The sequence below is a fragment of the Neoarius graeffei genome, chromosome 3 (genome assembly GCF_027579695.1).
Source record: "Neoarius graeffei isolate fNeoGra1 chromosome 3, fNeoGra1.pri, whole genome shotgun sequence".
Taxonomy (NCBI): Eukaryota; Metazoa; Chordata; class Actinopteri; order Siluriformes; family Ariidae; genus Neoarius; species Neoarius graeffei.
Window position 1 is genome coordinate 87873274 of NC_083571.1, and position 18449 is coordinate 87891722.

At 44.5% G+C, this 18449-nt stretch overlaps 2 protein-coding genes across 2 annotated transcripts in view; one reads left to right on the forward strand and one right to left on the reverse strand.

The window, feature by feature from the left end:
- Positions 1-9983: 9983 nt before the first annotated feature.
- si:dkeyp-51f12.2 (uncharacterized protein LOC100151460 homolog) lies at positions 9984-16951 on the reverse strand. Its single transcript, XM_060916075.1, has 2 exons — positions 16077-16951; positions 9984-10591 (listed from the first exon to the last, which is right to left on the reverse strand). Exons 1-2 carry the CDS (start codon positions 16358-16360, stop codon positions 10348-10350), a joined length of 528 nt encoding a protein of 175 aa, XP_060772058.1. The 5' UTR covers positions 16361-16951; the 3' UTR covers positions 9984-10347.
- Positions 16952-17686: 735 nt separating this feature from the next.
- dhcr24 (24-dehydrocholesterol reductase) overlaps positions 17687-18449 on the forward strand; it is a 35560-nt gene continuing 34797 nt past the window's right edge. The window contains exon 1 of the mRNA XM_060916076.1: positions 17687-18013. Coding sequence (XP_060772059.1) covers positions 17783-18013 — 231 coding nt within the window. The 5' untranslated portion in view covers positions 17687-17782. The remainder of the gene's footprint in view (positions 18014-18449) is intronic.

The following is an 18449-nucleotide window of genomic DNA, read 5'->3' on the forward strand; positions in this document are numbered from 1 at the left end:
AAATTGTTGCACTGTTTACTCACGCAGTCTTTCACAGAGCGGTGAAGCCCTCCCCATCTTTACTTCTGAGAGACTCAGCCTCTCTGGGATGCTCTTTTTATACCCAATTATGTTACTGACGTGCTGCCAGTTAACCTCATCTCATCTCATTATCCCTAGCCGCTTTATCCTGTTCTACAGGGTTGCAGGCAAGCTGGAGCCTATCCCAGCTGACTACGGGCGAAAGGCGGGGTACACCCTGGACAAGTCGCCAGGTCATCACAGGGTTGACACATAGCCACAGACAACCATTCACACTCACATTCACACCTATGGTCAATTTAGAGACTGTCGGGGAAACTGGAGCACCCGGAGGAAACCCACGCGGACACGGGGAGAACATGCAAACTCCGCACAGAAAGGCCCTGGTCGGCCACGGGGCTCAAACCCGGACCTTCTTGCTGTGAGGTGACAGCACTAACCACTACACCAATGTGCCGCCACCAGTTAACCTAATTAGGTTTTTTATTTGTTTGTTTTTTACATTACACAACTTTTCCAGTCTTTTGTTGCCCCTGTCCCAACTTTTTTGGAAACATATTGCTGGCACTAAATTCAAAATGAACCTATATATTTTCAAAAAACAATAAAAATTTCTCAGTTACATTTGATATGTTGTCTTTGTACTATTTTTAATGAAATATAGGATTTTCATGATTTGCAAATAGTCACATTATGATTTTATTTACATTTTACACAGCATTCCAACTTTTTGGAACTGAGTTTGTATTTACGGGTGTCCACTTGACCTAAAAGCAATAAATAAATAAAGTAGTATAATTTCTTTATAAACTTTTCCTTGTTACAAAGGTGCTAGTGGTTCTTTCAAGGGTACATCTTTTGTAACATTATGTATCCTTCACCTGGAACCAATGAATATACAGTCGTACGCTATATTGCCCAAAGTACTGTATGTGGACACCTGACAATCCCATATGTGCTTTGTTGAACACCCCATTCCAGGTTTAGTCCCACTTTTGCTATTATAATAACCTCCACTCTTCAAGGAAGGCTTTCCACGAGATTTTGGAGTGTGGCTGCGGGGATTTGTGATCATTCAGCTACAAGAATACTCGTGAGGTCAGGTACTGATGTTGGTGAGGAGGTCTGTGTTCCAGTTCATCCCAAAGGTGTTCAGTGGGGTTGAGGTCAAGAGTCTGTGCAGAACAACCTTGACAAATCATGTCTTCATGGAGCTCACTTTGTACATGGGGGCAATGTCATGCTGGAACATGTTGAGGCCTTTTAGTTCCATTCATCCATCCCCACTTATCCTGTGCAGGGTCACGGGCAAGCTGGCGCCTATCCTAGCTGACTGTGGGCAAGAGGCAGGGTACACCCTGGACAAGTCACCAAATCATCGCAAGGCTGGCACATAGAGACAAACAACCATTCACACTCACGTTCACACCTACGGTCAATTTAGAGCCACCACTTAGCCTAACTTGCATGTCTTTGGACTGTGGGGGAAATCGGAGCACCTGGAGGAAATCCATGCAGACACGGGGAGAACATGCAAACTCCACACAGAAAGGCCCCCATCGGGCACTGGGCTCGAACCCAGAACTTTCTTGCTGTGAGGCGACAGTGCTAACCACTACACCATCCTGCCACCCCTTTTAGTTCCAGTGAAGGGAAATTGTAATGCTACATCATATAAATACATTATATACAATAATTACATAGCTTTGTTGAATACTTGATTCTGATTGGTCAATTATGACATTGCATAGTCTGTTGTTTCTAAATAGAAAACCACTGCTATGAATAAAAAAACGTTGCTGTGTCCACAGTTCTGATCAGTGTTAGGAGGAGCATGTCCAATTTTAGCAAGCCCCAGAAAGTAGTTTGGTAAATTTTGTTGTTTTAGCTCATTCACGACACCCTGTGGCAAAAAACATTACTCCATCAGAAAACACCACAGAAGATTTTTCTAATATTAATTTTAATTTTCAGTTTAATGTGAGGCGGCACGGTGGTGTAGTGGTTAGCGCTGTCGCCTCACAGCAAGAAGGTCCTGGGTTCGAGCCCCGGGGCTGGCGAGGGCCTTTCTGTGTGGAGTTCGCATGTTCTCCCCGTGTCCGCGTGGGTTTCCTCCGGGTGCTCCGGTTTCCCCCACAGTCCAAAGACATGCAGGTTAGGTTAACTGGTGACTCTAAATTGACCGTAGGTGTGAATGTGAGTGTGAATGGTTGTCTGTGTCTATGTGTCAGCCCTGTGATGACCTGGCGACTTGTCCAGGGTGTACCCCGCCTTTCGCCTGTAGTCAGCTGGGATAGGCTCCAGCTTGCCTGCGACCCTGTAGAAGGATAAAGCGGCTAGAGATAATGAGATGAGTTTAATGTGAATTATAATGATAAGGCTACATTATCCTTTACTTGTGTGAGTCCAAATTTGTGGCAACAGTTTGGGGAAGGAAAAACATACAGTATGGGCATGATGGTAAGGTATCCACAGACTTTTGGCCATATGGTGTATACCTTTAAAAAGAATTTAAGTTACATAATGACCAGAAGGCCCACCAATATATCTATAAAGCTTTACACTAAAAGCTGATTAAAGGACACTTTATATGCATCTTCCCTAGTAAAAAGATACATATTGATGGTACAACAGATGTTCCCTTGATGTACCACCCTGGTGCCAAGAAAAATAGATATTAGTCCTCTTAATTTCTGGTTGAAATATTCTAAGAAAAGGTTTTATGGGCGGTGGCACGGTGGTGTAGTGGTTAGCACTGTCACCTCACAGCAAGAAGGTTTTGGGTTTGAGACCAGCGGCCAACGGGAGCCTTTCTGTGTGGTGTTTGCATGTTCTTCCCGTGTCTGTGTGGGTTTCATCCAGGTGCTCCGGTTTCCCCCACAGTCCAAAGACATGCAGGTTAGGCTAATTGGTGGCTCTAAATTGACTGTAGGTGTGAATGAGTTGTCTGTCTCAATGTGTCAGCCCTGTGATGATCTGGTGACTTGTCCAGGGTGTACCCCGCCTCTCGTCCATAGTCAGCTGGGATAGGCTCCAGCTTGCCCGCAACCCTGCACAGGATAAGCGGTTACAGATAATGGATGGTTTTATGGGCTGATCTGTTGGAACCTTTTCTCCTCACAGTTTTATAACATTCTAAATGCAAATCTTGAAGTTATGAAGAATCTGATTCTTGTTTCTTGTTAATGACACAAATATTGGTCTAAACCAGTGTGATTTAGTTGGTAACACTTGTTCCAGAAACCTTGAGTCTAGAGACTTTTTGTAAAGAATAATCAATCAATAATTAACATAACCAGGTTTACAGTGTTTTACAGTAGGGAAATCCTAAAACACTTCTGGACTCTGCCATGTCAGTTTTGAACCATCCATCCATCCATTTTCTGCCACTTATCCAGGTCCGGATCGTGGGGGTAGCAGCCTAAGCAGAGTAGCCCAGACTTATCTTTTCCCGGCCACGTCCACCAGCTCTTCCGGGGAATAACAAGGCATTCCCAGGCCAGCTGAGAGATGTAATCTCTCCAGCGTGTCCTGGGTCTGCCCCAGGGTCTCCTCCCTGTAGGGCATGCCCAGAGAACCTCCCCTGGTAGGCATCCAGGGGGCATCCTAACAAGGTGCCTGAACCACCTCAACTGACTCCTTTCGACATGGAGGAGCAGCGGTTCTACTCGGAGTCTCTCCCGCATGACCAAGCTTCTCACCCTTGAAATGGTTCAATGGTTTTGAACCATTTGTTTCTTTAAAGATGAGTTGGTATTAATCTTAATTTTTCGTTAACAATCATTAATTGGGCGGCACGGTGGTGTAGTGGTTAGCGCTGTCGCCTCACAGCAAGAAGGTCCGGGTTCGAGCCCCGTGGCCGGCGAGGGCCTTTCTGTGCGGAGTTTGCATGTTCTCCCCGTGTCCGCGTGGGTTTCCTCCGGGTGCTCCAGTTTCCCCCACAGTCCAAAGACATGCAGGTTAGGTTAACTGGTGACTCTAAATTGACCGTAGGTGTGAATGTGAATGGTTGTCTGTGTCTACATGTCAGCCCTGTGATGACCTGGCGACTTGTCCAGGGTGTACCCCGCCTTTAGCCCATAGTCAGCTAGGATAGGCTCAAGCTTGCCTGCGACCCTGTAGAAGGATAAAGCGGCTAGAGATAACGAGATGAGATCATTAGTTGTTTTTTTAAATTAATATTTGCTTTTATCTCATTTGGCTGATGTAAATATAATAATCAACTATCATTAAGTAGATCCTTGTTGGTTTCCAAGAACGAAATATCAAATTATCAGAGAAATCACCAGTCATAATGGTTTTCAAACTGGGATTCAAAGCCAAAGAAAATAGTCCATAATGCCATACTACCACTTTTTTTAAAATAATTTTCACATAAACTCACCACCCACTTTATTAGAAAACACTTGTACACCTGCAAATTCATGCAGTTATCTCATCAACCACTCATGTGATACCTGTGACTTTGATCGTGGTATGGATATTGGTACCAGATGGTCTTGAGTTTTTCAGAAACTGCTGATCTCCCAGGACTTTCACAGACAATAGTCTCTTGAGTTTACACAGAATGGTATGAAAAACAAAAACAAGCATCATGTGTGTGAAGGGTCTACAGGTTGAAACACCTTGGTGTTAGAGATCTGAGGAAAATGATCAGACTGGTCTGATCTGACAGAAAGTCCATAGTAACTCAAATAAATAAACACTACAAAAGACTGGAAGAAGGGCACTTAGAGAGCGCAGATCTCTGCCAAGGAAAATAGTTGACTCTTACATGATATGCAAATCTGCAACTCCAAGCACTTTGTGTCTGGATGAGTTGTACTTACTGGCAATGATTCCTCAGCTGGTTTAACATTAAAGGGGCCAGCTCACCCTTCCCAGAAGCCTTTGTGCTAAATAGCGAGTCACCATTTTTCGATGCCATCGATATTCCACCGTCTTACCTTTGAAAAACAATCCACAACATTGCAGCACCAACCTAGACCATAGATCTAATGTGAAATTGAAGCTATTTGGTCAAAGTAGTTAAATTTTAAATTCTTTTGACAGCTCCATTCTATTTTTATACGGTTATTCCATTGTAACGGACCAGAACTGGCCTCAGCTGTCCCACAGGCGGCCATGAAAAAAGAAAACATCAGGCATATTGTGTTCAAAGTTGTGCGCTTTTCTTTATTAGCAAAGGTTTTCTTGCAAAGGCTTGGTATTCAGCTAGGTGAGTATGTATGAAGAGAGCTAGCAAAGTAGCAGTCACATGCTTTCAAAACACAGTGGCCAGTATGTAAACAAAACAATAAATAGGATTCTGGGAAAGCTGAGCTGGCCCCTTGAAGACATATTTTGAAACCACCATCCCCAAGTGATCCATGACGACTGCTTTCTTAATCATATTTGAGCAACTAATCTACATGTGTATTCCAGAGGCTTACTGGTACCCATAAACATGGACTGTATTATGGAGTTGTCATGTTTCTACATTGGTTATGTTTTGTCATGATTGAACTTTACTGCCATCTATGAGATTTTAAGATATATGGCATTGTTAAAAACATACTTCCACCAAGGTCAAATGCTGTGTCTCTTATTGAAAGTGAAACTAAATTTGTGGATCCCCCGTGACCCAGATCCGCTCCAAAATTTAATGGATTCTTCCTTGACCCATGATGCACCTTGCCATTAAGTTCTATGGAAATCAGGTTGGTAGGTTTTGGACAATCCTGCTTACAGACAAACAAACCGCCCCAAAAACATAACCTCCCTGGTTGAGGTCAAAAGACCAAGCGATCCCCCCCCAAAAAAAAAAAAAATCTTCACCTGTCCAGTTTAGGCAAGTCTGTGCTCATGATAGCCTCAAATCCCTGTTCTTGGCTGACATGAGTGGAACCCAGTGTGGTCTTCTGCTGATGAAGCCCATCCAGCTCAAGGTTCAATGTTTCATGTATGCAGAGATGCTCTTCTGCTTACCACGGTTGTAAAGAGCGATTGAGTTACTATATCCTTCCTGGCAGCTCTGGCACAATCTGGCCATTTTCCTCTGACCTCTCTTAAATCAACAAGGCGTTTCCACCTACAGAACTGTCACTCACTCAATGTTTTTTGCACCATCCTGTGTAAACTCTAGAGACTATTGTGTGTGAAAACCCCAGGAGATCAACAGTTTCTGAAATACTCAAACCAGTCCATCTGATACCAACATCCATGCCACAGTGAGTCACAGAGATCACAATTTTTCCCATTCTGATGTTCGAAGTGAACATTAACTGAAGCTCTTGATTTGTATCTGCATGATGCTATGCACTAAGTTGCTGTCAAGGGATTATCTGATTAGATGATAAGTTTAATTTATATAATGTCTCACACCCAAGGTCGCTTTACAATTAGGGAAAGGGGGGAAAAAAAATGTCCACCATAAGAGGGTCAGGATGTAATTTCAATAGCGTAGCTATCCACAGTCCCACCAAAAGGCGCATGAAGGTAAATCCCAAACCACCTGCACAGCCACCACAGCGCCGCCGGGCAACATCACTCGGAACACCGCATCAAACACAGAAGCACCGCCACACAGAGCGCCGGACAACCCTAATGTTACAAAGAGCTCAGTGCAGTCCATAGTGAGGAGCAGAGACATCACCCACGGCGGACCAAGGCCTGAAGGGAACCGATGCCCAAAACTGGGTCCGGAGCTACACCACAACCAGCGGATAAAACATTTATATTAAAAAAACAAACAAACAAAAAAACACTAATCAAACTATACAACACACAAAAAGGAAAACAAAGGGAGAAAAAAAATGATAAAGCTCCAGTGAGAAGTGGCAGCCAAAATGCGCACAGTGTACTCTTAACCGAAAGTGAACTTCAAAAGCAATTACAGTAGTAGGAGACATGTCATTTGTAAACCTGATCAGGAATTGTGTGTGTAGTAAAGTGATCAAAAACATTTTAATGTACAGTATTTTTTAAATAGTAGTATTTAATTATTTTTATTTATTTAATAATAATTTTCAAAAGAAATGAAAACTACATTGTTGTTCCAAAAACATAATAGAATCTTTGGGTACATGCACGTAAGCCATGTCCATCGTGCATATTCTATAATGTATAGTGCAAAGTACCTATAGTTAAAGGCCCTGAACTGTATTTAATGGAGGCACATCAATGTATGTCACTTTGGTTGAGGCAGAGAAAGCAATCAATGAAAATGCCATGATTCATAATGTTACAATCAAGAGGATTCCAGGGTAATATTAAACCTGCTAATGCACTGTGGTTATTCGTGATCACATCAATGAGGCATTCTACACTTACATTATATCACAAATCGATGCTTCTTAGATTGTCAGTTTCCTCCAGGGGAAACAAAGGCCACCAGTGACGAAACAAATAATGCTCTGGTTTGCTGTTGCACTTGAGTGTTTCCTGTAAGACATATTCTGTCAATTCTCTGGAAGTGCCCTGATGAAGAGATACATTGTTATGGGTCTTGCCACCATATTAGCAGTCAGTGCGATGCAACAAGCAGGAGTAATTCAATTTTGCTATTGCCACAGTAGATGTGCTTTTGCTAGAGAAATACTTTCAAATCTGGTTTCACTTCCAACATCTCCAGTTTCCGTCTGCATCCGTTGTGCAAGTGACTTCATCTATATATCTATATATCTCCGTGGGTCCCGGAGCTGCAATTTATGACATTCACAAGCAGCAAATCTCATCTGAGCACCAAACCAGTCAAGAAGTGATTGTGATTCATGCTTGTGAGGAATTTGTAACTGGGTAGAAGTACACGTGTTTGTAGTATATAGTCAGTGATCTGTGTAACATCAGTGCCATGTATGGAAAGAAAATGTAGAGGCTGCATGAAGAAAGGACATTGCAAATTGGAGAAACTGGCCTCAATTTTCAAACACTAGGAGTCATGAAAATACTGAGAGCGATTTATCCATCAGTGGTAACTATACCTTCTGAGTATACAGTACCAGTCAATAGTTTGGACACACCTACTCACCCATTCACAGGTTTTTCTGTATATTTACTATATTCTACATTGTAGAATAATACCACGAGTTGGCCTAGTGGTTAGTGTGTCCGCCTCTCGAACGGGAGATTGCAAGTTCTACTCACGGTCGGGTCATACCATCATAGGACCATCATAAAAATGGTACCTATTGCCGTCTGGCAAGGCACGCTGCAATACAAATGCGAGTGTGGAGTCAAACTCTCACGGTTACCAGAAGACTAGCCCCCGACTGTAACTCTAGCTATGTAATAAGCAAGAGGCCGAGGGCTATGGAAACAGAGATCGGCACCGCCCTATGCGCCACATGGTGTGGGAAGGGACTTTGATTTGATATATCATAGAACAATACTGAAGATATCCATCCATCCATTATCTGTAGCCGCTTATCCTGCTCTATAGGGTCACAGGCAAGCTGGAGCCTATCCCAGTTGACTATAGGCGAGAGGCGGGGTACACCCTGAACAAGTTGCCAGATCATCACAGGGCTGACACATAGAGACAAATTCACACTCATGGTCAATTTACAGCCACCATTTAGCCTAACCTGGATGCCTCTGGACTGTAGGGGAAACCGGAGCACCTGGAGGAAACCCACACAGACACGGGGAGAACATGCAAACTCCACAAAGAAAGGCCCCCGTCAGCCACTGGGCTCGAACCCAGAACCTTCTTGCTGTGAGGCGACAGTGCTAACCACTACACCACCGTGTCACCAAAACAATATGTTTCATATTTTAGATTCTTCAAAGTATCAACCAAGGAGTGACCTCTCCTGAAGTCGACTACGACCAAAGAGATTGTAGTCAACTTCATGAAAGGTCACTCACAGCATCCCCCTCTGACCATCGATGGTGCTGCAGTGAAGAGGGTCAGCAGCACCAAATTCCTAGGGGTGCACATCGCTGAGGACCTCTCCTGGCCCAACAACACCACATCGCTGGCTAAGAAGGCTCAAACTCTCCTCTACTTCCTCCGCAAACTGAGGAGTGCACAAGTCCCACCCCCCATCATGTGCTCATTCTACAGGGGCACCATTGAGAGTGTCCTCACTGGCTGCATCACTGCGTGGTACGGAGGCTGCAGTGCCTCCTGCCGGAAGACTCTGCAACGCATAGTGAACATGACCAGCAAGATCATCGGTACCCCTCAGCCCTCCCTTACGGACATCTATCACTCCCGTCTCACCCGCAGAGCCATCAGCATCGCTGGTGACACCTCCCACCCTTCACACTCACTCTTCAACTTCCTGCCCTCAGGGAAAAGGTACCAGAGCCTCCGGGCCCGCTACACAAGACTGCTGAACAGCTTCATCCACCAGGCTGTCAGGATGCTGAACTCTGTCCACGACCTACCCCCTACCCCTGGTCTGTAACACATTCATTCACACAAGAAACTCTCTCATATCCATTTGCACATCACACTACAAACATTTACCTTACTGCTGTATCTGCAGCTATTGCTCATTTGCACTGCTGTTCATATACACCTCATAAGCTGCTCTTCTAAGCACCTTCTCCGTTAGATATTGTACTGTATTTGCACTACTGCTATTTTGTACATTGATTTTAGTGTATTTTTATCTATATTTATAAGTTTTATATATATATCATTTTTCTTATATTTTTTTTGTAATCTTTATCTGTTTTTACAAGTAATGTGAGAGAGAAAGGGCATTTCGATTCTCCTATATGTCCTGGATATATAGTGAATTGACAATAAAAAAAATCTTTGAATCTTACCTTGATGATACTTTGCACACTATTGGCATTATCAGCCTATTTGGTATAACCAGCTTCATGAGTTCGTCACCTGGAATGCCTTTCAATTAACAGGTGCCTCATCAAAAGTTAATTAGTGCAATTTTTTTGCCTTCTTAATACATCTAAGATCAAACAGTAAGTAATAAATAATAAAAATACACTAAATAGTCCTATTCCACAACTATACTAATCCATATTATATCAAGAACTGCTCTACTAAGTAAAGAGAAACGACATCCATTGAATTAAAGGGCGTGTCCGAACTTTTGACCAGTACTGTAATTATAAAAGAACACATTTCAAAGAAGGAAACAGCAGATATTAAATACTCATCGGGATGTTGCCACTTGATAAGGTTACATAATTTCTCTTTTGACAAATATTCAAAATGGAACTCGTCAGAAAAAAAAAAAAGGTAGCTTCAGTGCTAAAGGTTTCTGAAGCACACTTGGAGTGTGTGTGTGTTCCTTGGGCGAGCCATACTCCATGCTAGTTGCTGGCTGCAGTGAATGAGTGCAGCCTAATGGCTCGCTGACAGCACAAGCCTTACACTTCAAAGCTGATTTCACGGGATCGACTGAAGAGCGGCTCAGTGGACAACAGTGTGTCCGAGTAACTGCGTCGCATGTTTGTGGAGCTGCATGTGGTTTTGATGGCCACTTCATACGGAGGTGGTGGTTCCGTCTCCCAGTGGGGGGGTGGTCCTCGAGCAGCTGGGCTCCATGTTGTCTCCATAGGAGGGTAGTCAAAATCGTCCCCGTACATCCCTCGTCTTTGCCTTTCCAAAGTTCTAAAACAGCACACACAATCATATACGCATGCACATGTCATCACGTTATTTCAAATTCACCAGAATATGAACCTGGATTCATGAAAGAAAAACAGGCCAAATTTGCAATGAAACCTTTAATTTCAAATCTTAGATATTTGATCAATTTAGCTCTGATTTGCCCTCTTTAAAAGTTCAGGTCTTGAAAATTTGGTTAAAAAAAAAAAAATAAGCAGGGCTCCTTCCTGCCTGGAACAAATAATGTTTGAGATGTTGCGAGTTTGAATGCTGATAGAGTACAAGAAAGCATACTTGTCACTGCAATTTGGATGAAAATGATGCCATTCTATCTTCCTTGCTGATCGGAACGATACTCATCTATTGTAATTGTTTATAAGCTCATATATAAGACTGAGCAGCAAACTGAAATGATACGATGACTTTTGGAGAAAGTATACGTCATCAAGTTGCTAGCTGACATCAATATATTACACAGAACATCCAGAAGGAAGTTTGGTTCCAGTCAAAGTAAGTTCTGAATATTTACAACATAAATTTTCACAGCTGCGTTAATGTAAAGTGTGGACTTGTAACCTGACCCCTTCATAACCTGAATTTTAGTAAATGTTAATTTTCAAGACTTGAACTGCAAGGAGGAAGAGGATTTCAGTTAACTGGTGACCAAATGACCCATCCACCAACTGGCAAGCTGTATACTTTGATTTGCCACTTTGGATAAAAGTACCTGGAGATTAATAAGTAATATATAGATTTAGGCACTGCCTAAAAGCAGAGCTCCCATCTGTTTCTGGGTTGTAGAATTTTCTTATATCATAGCCAGTCTCTTTTGTTTTATTTCTTTACTGGCTAGCACCTGTGATGATCTGGCAACTTGTCTAGGGTGGACCCCGCCTTTCGCCCGTAGTCAGCTGGGATAGGCTCCAGCTTGCCTGCGACCCTATCGAACAGGATAAAGCGGCTAGAGATAATGAGATGAGATGAGACTGGCTAGCACTGGCCACGAGGTGGTGTGTATGACTGGTAATTACTACCACTGACCACTAGGCGGTGTGTATGACTGGTAATTACTACCACTGACCACTAGGCGGTGTGTATGACTGGCAATTACTACCACTGGCCACTAGGCAGTGTGCATGACTGGTAATTACTACCACTGGCCACTAGGCGGTGTGTATGACTGGTAATTACTACCACTGGCCACTAGGCGGTGTGTATGACTGGTAATTACTACCACTGACCACTAGGCGGTGTGTATGACTGGTAATTACTACCACTGACCACTAGGCGGTGTGTATGACTGGTAATTACTACCACTGGCCACGAGGCGGTGTGTATGACTGGTAATTACTACCACTGACCACTAGGCGGTGTGTATGACTGGCAATTACTACCACTGGCCACTAGGCAGTGTGCATGACTGGTAATTACTACCACTGGCCACTAGGCGGTGTGTATGACTGGTAATTACTACCACTGGCCACTAGGCGGTGTGTATGACTGGTAATTACTACCACTGACCACTAGGCGGTGTGTATGACTGGTAATTACTACCACTGACCACTAGGCGGTGTGTATGACTGGTAATTACTACCACTGGCCACGAGGCGGTGTGTATGACTGGTAATTACTACCACTGGCCACTAGGCGGTGTGTCTCATCTCATCTCCTGTAGCCGCTTTATCCTGTTCTACAGGGTCGCAGGCAAGCTGGAGCCTATCCCAGCTGACTACGGGCAAAAGGCGGGGTACACCCTGGACAAGTCGCCAGGTCATCACAGGGCTGACAGACACAGACAACCATTCACACTCACATTCACACCTACGGTCAATTTAGAGTCACCAGTTAACCTAACCTGCATGTCTTTGGACTGTGGGGGAAACCGGAGCACCCGGAGGAAACCCACACGGACACGGGGAGAACATGCAAACTCCGCACAGAAAGGCCCTCGCCGGCCACGGGGCTCAAACCCGGACCTTCTTGCTGTGAGGCGACAGCGCTAACCACTACACCACCGTGCCGCCCTAGGCGGTGTGTATGACTGGTAATTACTACCACTGGCCACTAGGTGGTGTGTATGACTGGTAATTACTACCACTGGCCACTAGGCGGTGTGCATGACTGGTAATTACTACCACTGGCCACTAGGCAGTGTGCATGACTGGTAATTACTACCACTGGCCACTAGGCAGTGTGCATGACTGGTAATTACTACCACTGGCCACTAGGCGGTGTGCATGACTGGTAATTACTACCACTGGCCACTAGGCGGTGTGCATGACTGGTAATTACTACCACTGGCCACTAGGCGGTGTGTATGACTGGTAATTACCACCACTGGCCACTAGGCGGTGTGTATGACGTAATTACTACCACTGGCCACTAGGCGGTGTATGACTGGTAATTACTACCACTGGCCACTAGGCGGTGTGTATGACTGGTAATTACTACCACTGGCCACTAGGCGGTGTGTATGACTGGTAATTACTACCACTGGCCACTAGGCGGTGTGTATGACTGGTAATTACTAACACTGACCACTAGGCGGTGTGTATGACTGGTGGTACACGTACACACCACAAAAAAATCAACTCGATGGGTTTACCATTTTTTCTTAGGTATGGTGCGCCGCTATAAACATATTTTGATCCAACATCTTCATTCATTTTCTCTACTACTTAGCCATTGCAGGGTGTGGGTGAGCTGCAGCCAATCCCAGCTGTCATTGGGCGGTGGCTTACACAGAGACACAAATAACTATTCATACATTCACAGCTGTTTAGAGTAGCCAGTTGACCTAATCTGCATTAGTTGGGAGGAAATCAGAACACCCAGAGGAGACCCACACAGGCGTGAGGAGAACATGCAAACTCCACAAAGAACGATCTCAGTCGACTGGTAAGTTCGAACCCAGAACCTGCTTGCTGTGAGGTGACCGTGCTAACCACTGCCCTGCTGTGCCACCTCAATGTATTCAAATATATAAAATTCACAATTCAAAATATTCATCATCAAATCATGCATTTTTTCTTTGAAGCATCATTAATTCAGGTTTATGCTCTAAAGAATCTATAAGGGAGGTTTTTTTTAGTTATATAACTCAAGCAGGGCGGCACGGTGGTGTAGTGGTTAGCGCTGTCGCCTCACAGCAAGAAGGTCCGGGTTCGAGCCTCGTGGCCGTCAAGGGCCTTTCTGTGCAGAGTTTGCATGTTCTCCCCGTGGGTTTCCTCTGGGTGCTCCGGTTTCCCCCACAGTCCAAAGACATGCAGGTTAGGTTAACCGGTGACTCTAAAATCAACCGTAGGTGTGAATGTGAGTGTGAATGGTTGTCTGTGTCTATGTGTCAGCCCTGTGATGACCTGGTGACTTGTCCAGGGTGTACCCCGCCTTTCGCCCACTGTCAGCTGGGATAGGCTCCAGCTTGCCTGCGACCCTGTAGAACAAGATAAAGCGGCTAGAGATAATGAGATGAGATGAGATATAACTCAAGCAAGCAAACAAACAAACCAAACATCCATCCATTATCTGTAGCTGCTTATCCTGTTCTACAGGGTCGCAGGCAAGCTGGAGCCTATCCCAGCTGACTATGGGCGAAAGGCGGGGTACACCCTGGACAAGTCGCCAGGTCATCGCAGGGCTGACACATAGACACAGACAACCATTCACACTCACATTCACACCTACGGTCAATTTAGAGTCACCAGTTAACCTAACCTGCATGCCTTTGGACTGTGGGGGAAACCGGAGCACCCGGAGGAAACCCACGCAGAGAACATGCAAAGTCCACACAGAAAGGCCTTCGCCAGCCGCTGGGCTCGAACCCAGGACCTTCTTGCTGTGAGGTGACAGTGCTAACCATTACAAAGAATACATAATCTTAATTTCGACAATGATGTTTAGCTGAAGAAAATGTTAAAGCCTTTCAGCCACAGGACTGGAGCTTCTTAACACTAAGTGGAGCACAAACCATTCAAGTAATTCAGATTTTAAGGAATACAAGCACATAACTTGACGGTGTATTTGCTTTTCCACTGAGTGAATTATAAAACCTTTTAAAGGGAAAAATGGCTTGTATTGATTCCCATGACCCTCTACATTTGTGTGTGTGTGTGTGTGTTAACTAACTTCTCATTTCCGAATTGGTGCTAGTAGCACTTGACTGCTCAGTTGACTCAATCTATTAATATGTTCATTTTGTCAAACAAGAGAACACCACGATATGGAACACAACATTATACTTAATATTAATGTTCCATTTTAACATCATTATTCCTTTCATTACAGTATACTGTAAACATCCATGTCTAGTTACTTTATAGCTTCTGTCTGGCTCATTTTTTTTTCTAGTGTCCTTTTACACTATTTGCTATAGGCCTCTTGAACACCTCAAATATTAACAATGACTAAAATCAATGCAAACAGCATTTTAGGCTAAATAATCAAAAGAGTACTTTCAGAAACAAACATACATATACATGCATTTTATATATCTGTAGCCGGGCGGCACGGTGGTGTTGTGGTTAGCGCTGTCGCCTCACAGCAAGAAGGTCCGGGTTCGAGCCTCGTGGCCATTGAGGGCCTTTCTGTGCGGAGTTTGCATGTTCTCCCCGTGTCCACATGGGTTTCCTCCGGGTGCTCCGGTTTCCCCCACAGTCCAAAGACATGCAGGTTAGGTTAACTGGTGACACTAAATTGACCGTAGGTGTGAATGTGAGTGGTTGTCTGTGTCTATGTGTCAGCCCTGTGATGACCTGGTGACTTGTCCAGGGTGTACCCCGTCTTTCGCCCGTAGTCAGCTGGGATAGGCTCCAGCTTGCCTGCGACCCTGTAGAACAGCAAAAGCGGCTAGAGATAATCAGATGAGATGAGATACAGTAACCGCTTATCCTGTTTAGGGTTGCAGAGAAGCTGGAGCCTTTCCCAGCTGACTATGGGACATTCACACTCACATTCATACCTACAGTCAATTTAGAGCCACCAATTAGCCTAACCTGCATGTCTTTGGACTGTGGGGGAAACCGGAGCACCTAAAGGAAACCCACACAGACATGGGGAGAACAACTCCACACAGAAAGGTTCTTGTCAGCCACTGGGCTCGAACCCAGGACCTTCTTACCATGAGGCGACAGTGCTAACCACTACACCACCGTGCCGCCCCCGCCCTTATAACCTCAGGGATTATACAGCATTAAAAACCAAATTTAGGATATAACAGGCTACATAGGTAACGCACATGCATTTTCATATCCTGCATTCAGGAAAATGGTTTCCTATTATTATTATTATAGCCTTTAATGGGTAATCTTTATCAGCACTTAGTTTGTTGTGCTGACTGTTGGGATTAAAATCTTTGCTATATTTGCTTCAAATCCATAGAAATCACTATTTAAAATGATTCACCAGTAGTGCACCAGTGCATGCATTACAGTGGAAATGATGGGTAATACCGCAGAATGCATGCTTTGTGGGGAAGAGTGCACATGTTTACCTGTGCATGAAGACGGACTGGGACTCCGGGAAGTGGCTCCCGGGCGGTGGGCTGAACAGCACGTGCCCATAGTCGTGCGTGTATTCATTAGTGTAGGAGCCCTGGTGGCTCTTGCTGTTCATGGCCCAGAAGAGCCCAAGGATGAGCATGACTGCGCCCAGGACCACACAGCACAGGCTGAACGCCTGCAGTTTGCTCTGGCTAGACGTCAGGAATGCGGTCGAGCCCCCGGTGACGATGAGGAAGACGCCAATGAACACGGCGCCATGGTGCAGAGACGGCATGACCCGAACTTCACCCGTGTCCCGGAGCGAGCGAGCGAGCGCGCGCTCTGTCTCTCTGTCTCGCTCTCACACACCCGCCCGTCCGCGCGCTCTGTCTCGCGCTCACACCCTCTCACACACCCGCCCGCGCGCTCTGTCTCTCTGTCTCGCGCTCACACACCCGCGCGCACTCTGTCTCGCGCTCACACCCTCTCACACACACACCCGCGCGCGCTCTGTCTCTCTGTCTCGCGCTCTCACCCACCCGCGCGCGCGCGCTCTGTCTCTCTTTCTCGCGCTCACACACCCGCGCGCGCCCTTAATACTTCCTTAAAAGTTGCAAAATCCCATTTCTCCCGTTCACTAACTGGCAATACTTCACTCTCACGGTTTGTTCAGGCTACAATGTGAAACTGCATGCGCTTCTCGCGATGATGAAGGGTTCCCTTGCTGACTTTTCATGATGCGTCCCTGAAAAGTCGTCTCGCGCACAGCAAAAAGCATCATTCCTGTTTTTTTTTTTTCCTGTTTAGTAGCCCAGGATCCACTGTTTCACAAACAAAAGAGCATCAGCATCCCTGTTCCTGCATCCTGCTCGCTTCATTTAGGTGTTCAGGACAGATACACACTGACCAAGTGATATGTGTGTGTGTGTGTGCGCAAGTGGCCATTCGCCCCACCCCATCCATTGTTTATTGTTTACTGTCGCAAGCGAGCTTTATGCTCACCATACTGAATAAGCGCGTGCCCTCACCATCAAAGAAAAACTTTGTGTATTATTTCAATACTACATGCTATTATTTCAGAATATTTTCATAAAGTTTAAAAAAAACAAAGCACACTCGGACATCATGCTGTAAATAAATGAATGTTGTCTATTGTTCTCTCTCTTGTTTTTGTTTTTTTTTTGGTCATAGTTTGTGAAACTTGATTTTATTCGCTTTTCTTGAACTCCATCTGAACTGTTTCTCTGACGCATGCGCGATAACGATCACGCCGGACTGAGACAATGGGCTGATCGCTGTCCTGGATTCCTATTGGATAAAAAGTCTACACGCAATAACTGGAGAAGGCGTAATTGACGCGCCTCGGACCAATCAATGCTGTGTAGAGGCGTGGCTTATTTACCCATCTGGGCTACATCCGAAACGGCTTTGTATTTTACTTAAAGTGCACTAGTTATGGTACAGAACGCATTATTTGATGTCGTATCTAGTGTCCTTGTATAGGGAACAGGTTGTGGTTCGGTATTCGGTCCGACATTGGGAATTAAATCAGGCAAAAATAAATAAAGGAGCCAAAATTCGTTTTTTAAAAGTGGAGTAGTTTTAGAAAGTGCAAGAACAAGTAAGCCACGTTTTAAATGTTTGATTTAAATAATCATATTTAAATTGACAGCAAAAAAAAAAAAAAAACATTTTTAGTTGTTTATTTCTACTCCAAATGGGTCCGGTGTTGTATCTGGGTGTTTTGGTTCTGTTGTTTCTGTTATGGATCAGGATCAAAGGTCTCGATTATGTTATAATTCACCAGAGATGGATATTTGTTTGCCTTTTCCTTCTGCCCTTGTCCGTGGTGTTTGATGCCTACTATTATGTTCGAGCTTGGATCATCTTTAAGATGTGCTCAGCGCCAAAACTGCACAAGCAACGGGTCCGGGACATCCAGAAACAGGTACATTAACATCTGTAACATCTGTATGAGTGAGTATTCCAGTGTAGAAACACACATTAAGCATGCATGCATGTGTGTAAGTCCAGATGGGAACTCTTACTACTTTTCTTGCACACAAAGGAGGAGGAGGAAAGAAGTCATAGACTCACTAGACTATTACTTTCTAATGCATGTTTTTCTTCACTGCACAGGTTCCCAGGTTCATCCATAAAACCACTCAGTATTCAACAAACTTATTCTAATCTAAACTAATTATCTGACTCATGAGTGATGGGAGTCAAGTTTATTTGTATAGCACTTTTAACAATAAACATTGTCGCAAAGCAGCTTTACAGAATTTGAATGATTTAAGACATGAGCTAACTTTATCCCTAATCTATCCCCAATGAGCAAGCCTGTGGCGATGGTGGCAAGGAAAAAAAACTCCCTCAGACGA

What these genes read in the sequence shown, in the direction of transcription:
- si:dkeyp-51f12.2 (XM_060916075.1), bottom strand. Translation starts at nt 16,360, where the DNA reads ATGCCGTCTCTGCACCATGGCGCCGTGTTCATTGGCGTCTTCCTCATC. An exon ending in CAGTCCGTCTTCATGCACAG is followed by an intron (nt 10,592 to 16,076) that starts GTAAACATGTGC and finishes GTGCTGTTTTAG; the next exon opens with AACTTTGGAAAGGCAAAGAC.